The sequence below is a fragment of the Nannospalax galili genome, unplaced genomic scaffold, assembly GCF_000622305.1.
Source record: "Nannospalax galili isolate Female #2095 unplaced genomic scaffold, S.galili_v1.0 scaffold945, whole genome shotgun sequence".
NCBI classification, from domain to species: Eukaryota; Metazoa; Chordata; class Mammalia; order Rodentia; family Spalacidae; genus Nannospalax; species Nannospalax galili.
The window spans coordinates 292,112-299,840 of record NW_008352650.1 but is presented as its reverse complement, the minus strand read 5'-3'; the positions used below and the strand labels follow the sequence as shown (position 1 = coordinate 299,840).

Below are 7,729 nucleotides of genomic sequence, written 5' to 3'. Positions count from 1 at the left end.
AAGGCGGGGGGGTGGGGGGTGGGGGGGATTTGGGTTTTGTCCCCGCTAAGCATGGATGGCCATAGGTGCTGGCCAGGACTGTGGTGCAGGTGAACATATTCTCCAATTAACAGGAACTGAAACAGACGCTCCAACTGTTTCTGAAGCATAGCTCCGAGGCCTTGTCCCCAGGAGGGTGGTAGGCACAAGCACCAGAAGGAGTCACCAAGCTCCAGGAAACCCCCAGTAATGCTTGCTGAATCACCTGGGGGGTAGGAAAACATATTCTCTTGTGGGGTGGAGATAGGAGGATCGGGAGTTCAAGGCCAGCCAGCCTCAGCTACACAGCAAGCTTGAGCCCAGTCTGGGCTACATGAGATACTGTCTCAACAACAAGTGTTATGGGAAAATTCTTGGGGCAGCCAAGAGATCAAGCATTCACCCAGGAGAGAGTTGCAGAGCTTGTTTATTTTTTTCTTGAATGAGGTCCTAGAAGCAACTAAAACTTCAAGATTTTGAGGACCTCGAACAGAAGTATAGATGGGGATTAAAGGGGCATTTTTACACCATCATTCTAAGGCTGGCACCTGGGCCCTATACCTCTTTTCTTGGTGGACCATGTTATCTTGGAAAAATTCCTTCCTGAGTTCACTGGGTCATCATAACTTACAAAGTAGATATCCCAGATGTAGGTCAGGACACCCTCCACCTTTTGATCTGTAGCTCGGCCAGGCTAATTGGACTAGGAATCGGTCAAGTAGTCATCGCAGTTTACCAAAACAGATCTCACTAGCAGAAATTTAGATATCTGTCATGTTTGATCTACACTTTTCTTGGACTAGTTGGACCAGGTGCCTCATTAAACCATTTGGAGAATTTTCCGCTGTCTTAGTTTCACATTGGTATCAGTAGTTGGGCATGGTGAGTGGACAGCATCACAGAGTCAAGATATTACAGAGTAATAAAAACACCACCGAGGAGTAAAGCTTCACAGGGTGGAATTTCAAGATGCCTACCTAGTAAGCAAAAAGAGGAAACCTCAAATGTCCTAAGCTTATCAGGACTTTGTATAAGAATACAGTTCATTAGAAGACTATGACTTTTCCTTATCTCAACAAAATCAAAAGCCCCCAAACCTTAGCTCTGCATTTCAACCAGGTCTTCAAGCATGTGTGTGTATGTGAATGTGTGCACCTGTGTGCTGGGTCCTGGGCATTAGGCCAAACCCTTCCATGGTAAATGTCCCCTAACGCCCACCCACCTAGCTCCAAGGGGAGTCACTCTCCTGTACCTCTGTTCTGTTCTTTTATTTTCTTTCCTTTTTCCTTTAAAACACGATTTATTGTGTGTGTGTGTGTGTGTGTGTGTGTGTGTGTGTGTGTGTTTGTGAGGGGTGGGTGCACACAGTGCATGTGTGGAGGTCAGAGAAAACCCGTGAGTGGGTCTCAGGTCGGCAGGCTTGATGGCAAGTACCCGACTTGTCCTCCCTCCCAGTGAGACTTCTTTTGCTGTGATACAACATTGACCAAAAGCAATTTGGGGAGGAAAGGGTTTACAGTTCGTCATGGAGGGAAGCCAGGGCCGAAGCTCAGGACAGGGACCTGGAGGCAGGAACTGAAGCCGGGAAGAGTGCAGCTCACTGGCCTGAGCTCAGCCTGCTTTTTCATACAACCCAGGACCCCTGCCCAGGGGTAGCACCGCCCACAGTGGGCCGGAGCCTCCCACATCACTCATCAATCAAGAAGATGCCTCACAGACATTCCCAATTTGCTAGAGGACGCTCCTCAATTAAGGCTCCCTCTCCCCAGGTGTGTCAAGTTGACAACTGATGCTTCCAATTTATGTATGTTTGTATGTTCAGGTGCATGTATGTGTGTGTGCATAGAGACCAGAAGGCAACCTCGGGTATCATCCAAAGCGGAAACACTATCCACCTGCTTTGAGAAAAGGTGTCTCTGGCCAGCCTGCAAACCCCAGGGACGCCCCTGTGTCTACCTTTTCTACCACTGGGATTGCAGGCATGTGCTACCACCCTGAGCATTTTTACATACACTCAGGGGGTCACACGCAGGTCATCATGTTTACAATGCCAGTGCTTTACCAACTGAGCTATCTCCCCAGCCCCTCCTCTGTACCTCGTGATGCCTGAGACAGCTTGTCCAAGATCTGAGTGAGTCTGCTGGAACAGTGGCCACTCTTCCCCTGGGCCCCACAGAGCAAGACCGGAGCCCCAGGGGACATGGCTGTGCCATTTGGAGCCTGGGGCGTGACCAGCCCAGCTCATCCGCCCTCACTTACAGCCAGAGGTGAAGACGTCCATCAGCTTGTTCATGTCCTACGTGCACACCACGGTCAACGAGATGTCCAAAGTGTACCTGGCAACCGAGAGGCGCTACAACTACACCACGCCCAAGACCTTTCTCGAGCAGATCAAACTCTACCAGAGCCTGCTGGCCAAGAAGAGGATGGAGCTGGTTGCCAAAATCGAACGTCTGGAGAACGGCCTGATGAAGCTACAAAGCACGGCCTCTCAGGTAGGAGCCCAGGGTGTGCTCACGCACCCACCCGTGTATCACAGGCTTCTGCAGAGACAGTCCTAAGTGGGGCTGAGCTTGAACCACAGTGGGATGAGCCTGACTCCTACACGGCCTAATAGGAAACAGCAAGGCAAAATGCTCCTATAATGTCAGTGTTTAGAGTGAGTGCTTCACATGGGTGATGTGCTGTGCCCTACGTCCAGGGAGGCTTGCTTCTCACGTCCAAGGCAGCCAGTGAAAACATGACCATTTCTGTACACTGTTCACACCCAGTACCAGAAGCTTCTGCAGATCTCTCTTTCACGCTGCACTGTTTCTGCCTGGTTTTAAATACGCTCCACGGTGGGTCTGTCTACTTCGTCTCCGTAGCCCACTGCCCATATGTCCCCAGGAGCCCAGCCTCCTCCTCCTCCCTGCCCAGGTTGGGCCAAGCTGGGCCTTGTGCCAGCTTCTGGGAGCTTTTGATCCCTGCTCCCTCCCACTCTTCCACTGATCTGCAAGGCCTTGGAACAGCTCTACCCCTCAAGACTCACACATTTCTCAGTTGACAAGTTTTTATGGGAGTCTCACTTTGGGGTCTCAACAGTTAAGAGCACTGGCTGCTCTTGCAGAAGACCCAGGTTCAAATCCCAGCATACACATGGTGGCTAACAATTGTCCATCCAAAACTCTAGTTTTAGTTCCTGGGGATCTGACAATTCTCTTCTGGCCTCTTTGAGCATTGTATGACATGGATCCACTTACACACACGCAGGCAACATACTCATACACATAAAATAAATACATAAAAAGTTTTTTTAAAAAAATAAAAGAGTCTCACTTTGTAGCCCTGTCAGGCATGGAACTTATTATGTAGACCATTCTGGCCTTGAACTTGCAGCAAATCTTCTCACCCGTGCCTCTGGGGTACTTGGATTACAGACTTGTGCTGCCTACCCCCCAACACCACCACCATACGCATGCATGCGCACACACACACACATACACATACACACAAAGTTCAGTTGATGTTTATCTGGTCACCTTGGTTACCAACCCCTGGAGCACCAGGAATATGTCTTAGCCATGTGGCCCTGTGTATACACTTGGTGCTCAATATAAACTTACCTGTGGGATATTAAAATGTCTCCAAAATGAGTCACTGAGAATCAGAAGCCTCGGAGGCCCTGCAGTTCTCCGTCTGAGGTTGGCATCCCCGGCACCCACCTGGGGACGGCAGCACATGTTGGCCTCTGCTCACATCTGCCCATCTCCTGGCTCCCCCCTCCCTAGGTGGATGATTTGAAGGCCAAGCTGGCGGTTCAGGAGGCAGAGCTGAAACAGAAGAATGAGAACACAGACAAATTGATCCAAGTGGTAGGTGTGGAGACCGAGAAGGTCAGCAAAGAGAAAGCCATCGCCGATGAGGAGGAGATCAAGGTGGAGGTCATCAATAAGGTGGGCCTTGAGTCCGCTGGGGAATGCTACCCACAGCCATGGTTCATGCTGAAACATTAGTACCAGGAAAAGCTTCCCAACCCAGGGGGCCTGGGGAAGGAGCACCTTCCCGCAGGTGCAGTCTGGGCTCAGAAGAGGGCTCTCCTCAGAGGATGCCCGCACCTAGCTGAGCTCTTCACAGCTCAGAGTCCTCCATCGCAGTATCACCAGGAGCTCGTGAGAAATGAGGTGCCTGGCCCAGCTCAGCCTGGCTCTGCCGAATGGCAATACGTCACCTGCTCCGTTATCATAGCTGCTGGTTGTCTTGTGCTGTTGTGTTCTGGTAGACCAAGGGACTGGCTGTAGGATCTCGCATGTGCTAGGCAAGTGCTCTACCATGAAGTCCTATCCCCAACCTCTTTTTCCTTTTTCAAAAAATATTTTTTTCATTTATTATTTCTATTTGATGTGTATGAGTATATTGCCTGCGTGTGTGTAGATGGAGCCTACCACTCTCCTGTCACCCAGTTGCTGCACCTGTGTGAAGATGCCAAGCCCCTCTCTGGTCTCTGAGCTTCACCAGAAGACGAAGGGTGCTTTCCAACCAAGACAGCAAAGGAATACACACGTGAATGAGTGAATACTTGCATGCGTGCATGAGTGAACACTGATGTGCTCACATGAGTGAGTGAACACTCACATGTGACTATGAGGGACAAGTGGCATGTTCTGACATGCCCCGTTTTGGAAGGATCAACAATGAAGACCTCAAAATGAAGGGGTAGGACAGGACTGGCATTTCCCTTTAGTTCTAGAAGCCGGAGCCAATCAAGGGACCTAATCCCAAGTTTCCCAGTGTGTGCTCAGTTTCATCTAAGAGAAAAAGGCAGGGAACAAGGAGACGGGGCAGAGAGGTGGGTATGTGAGTGAGCACATACAGGAGGACACTGGTGATCGGGGCAGACAGCAAAGGCAACAGCTGCATGGTATCTGGTGGCAAGAACTCAGAGCCACTGGGGCTTAGCTGTGGCTGGGAGGACGGCTCACCTCATTCTCCACTCTCCTTCCTGCCTCCCTCCAATGGATGGATGGATGGGTGGATAGATGGATAAGTACATGGGTGGATTGGTAGATAGATAGGTGGGTGGCTGAATGGATGGGTGAATAGATGACGGGATGAATGGATGGATACTTGGATAGATGGGTACATGGATAGGTGGGTGAATGAATAGATGGGTGTATATGTGGATGGATGCATGGATAAGTATGTGGATGGATGAATGGACAGGTGGATATGGATAAGTGGATGGGTGGATAAGTGGATGGATGGTAGATGGATGGATAGATGGATGGGTGGATGGATGGATAAGTAAGTACTTGGATGGATGGATACATGGATGGATGGGTGAATGTATAGAAGGGTAGATAAGTAGATGGATGGATGGGTGGGTGGGTGGATGGGTGAGAGCATGGATGGATGGATGGATGGATGGATGGATAATGGATGGGTGGGTAAATGAATGGAAGGGTGGATAAGTGGATGGAGGGGTGGATGGGTGGATAGGTGGATGGGTGGATAGATGGATGGATGGGTGAGAGTATGGATGGATGGATGGATGGATGGATGGATGGATGGGTGGATGGGTGAGAGGATGGATGGGTGGGTGGGTGGATGGAGGGGTGGATGGGTGGATGGATGGATGGGTGGGTGGATGGGTGGATGGGTGGATGGATGGGTGGATAGATGGATGGATGGGTGGGTGGATGGGTGGATAGATGGATGGATGGGTGGGTGGATGGGTGGGTGGATGGATGGATGGATGGACGGATGAGTGGACGGAGAGTGGATGGATGGGTGAGTGGATGGATGGATGGGTGGGTGGATGGATGGGTGGGTGGGTGGATGAGTGGGTGAATAGATAGATGGGTGGGTAGATGGATGGATGGATGGGTGGATAGGTGGATGAGTGGATAGATGAGTGGATGGATGGATGAGTGGATGGGTGGATGGATGGGTGGGTGGATGAGTACATGGGTGGGCAAACAGATAAATGTGTGGGTAGGCAGATGAATTAATGGGTGGGTGTTTCCTATCCTGGTAACACGCACACAAGCGCACACACACACACAATCACTGGGGTATGTTCAGCTTCACCTTTCTCTACATGAAACCCCTTTCTTTAGACTAAGAAGGAGGATCAGTGAGGAGAGAACTGATTTCCAAAAGTTGTCCTCTGATCTCCACATGCATCTGCACCTGTGTACATGCACATACACACACAAACGATTTGGATGGGTGGGTGGGTGGATGGATGGGTGGGTGGATGGATGGATGGATAGTTGGGTGGATGGATGGGTGGGTGGGTGGATGGATGGACAGATAGGCCTACACTGAGCTTTCCTCTTTGCCTTTCTTGTAGAATGTTACTGAGAAACAGAAGGCTTGTGAAACAGACCTGGCCAAGGCAGAGCCGGCCCTCTTGGCTGCGCAGGAGGCTCTGAATACTCTGAACAAGGTGACACTGGGAGCAGGAAGGAAAAGAGAGGATGGGCCGAGTGGATGAGTGCTGACCCTCATGCGCTTGTCCCTGCAGAACAACCTGACTGAGCTAAAGTCCTTCGGCTCTCCACCTGACGCTGTAGTCAACGTCACGGCTGCTGTCATGATCCTGACTGCGCCTGGTGGCAAGATCCCCAAAGATAAGAGCTGGAAGGCTGCAAAGATCATGATGGGCAAGGTGGACACGTTCCTGGACTCGCTCAGGAGGTTCGACAAGGAGCACATCCCCGAGGACTGCCTGAAGGCCTTCAAGTGAGCAGTGGGCTGGGTGCCTCCGAAGGGTGAGGCGTGGCTCTGTTCCCAGGGAGCCAGCCCTGTCACCTCTGTCTCCCCCATGAGAAGGGAGCTGGGCCAGATGCAAAGACCTGTGGCTGCACATCCAAACGTAGCTGAAACGCACAGCTGGCACGCTGAGCAGGGGAAGGATCTGGAACCACAGGACCAGGGAGAGGCCAGCCCCACTCAGAGGCCTGTCCCTGCCAGAACAGCTGGCCACACATGCATACATACACACATGAATACAGAACACATATGCACGCATTAATACAACACACACCTGCCCACACGTGTCCCAGAGTGTGCAAGTTAATGCTCATATCACCCACAGGCACATGGGCTCAGGATGCAGCGAGTACTCACTGGGGTGCTGTAGTGTAGTGTGCAGTCCCCTGTGAGGGTTTCTCTTCTGCTGGGAGGCCTGCAGGGGGCTTTCTGTGGGTTCTGCCGGGACTTGGGATGGTGTCGTGGAGACCCCACCCCCATTTTGTGAACACTCCAGCCCTTTGTGTCCTTGACTAGCACCCCCTGACAACCCATCTTCAGGGGCTACCTGCCCCTTGCTGGGAAAGAGGGTCACACTGAGACCCCCCAGTATCTACAGCCCCTACTTACGAAGGAAACAGCTCAAATACTAAAACTATTTGATCAATATGGAATAATTTAAGGCACAAGAAAAGTAAGCTTTGGATCTGCAAGATGGCTCAGCAGGTAAAGGCCCTTGCCACCCAGCATGACAACCTGAATTCAATCCCCAAGACTCACATGGTAAAAGGAGAGAACTGATTCCTGCAGCTCATCACCTGACCTCCACATGCGTGTGTGTGTGTGTGTGTGTGTGTGTGTGCGCGCGCGCGCGCACACAAGTGAAAAAATGTAATAGAAATTTTTGAAAATAATAAAATCATGGTTGGCCCACCACAGGGTGTACCACTCCCAATGTTTGGTTAGAATGGAGAGG

General features: G+C 51.1%; 1 protein-coding gene across 1 annotated transcript in view; it reads left to right on the top strand.

The window, feature by feature from the left end:
- The window catches only part of Dnah17 (dynein axonemal heavy chain 17), a 137,513-nt gene that overhangs the window by 88,690 nt on the left and 41,094 nt on the right, over positions 1-7,729 (top strand). Inside the window, exons 50-53 of the mRNA XM_008849677.3 lie at positions 2,280-2,513; positions 3,789-3,953; positions 6,353-6,448; positions 6,527-6,744. Coding sequence (XP_008847899.1) covers positions 2,280-2,513; positions 3,789-3,953; positions 6,353-6,448; positions 6,527-6,744 — 713 coding nt within the window. The remainder of the gene's footprint in view (positions 1-2,279; positions 2,514-3,788; positions 3,954-6,352; positions 6,449-6,526; positions 6,745-7,729) is intronic.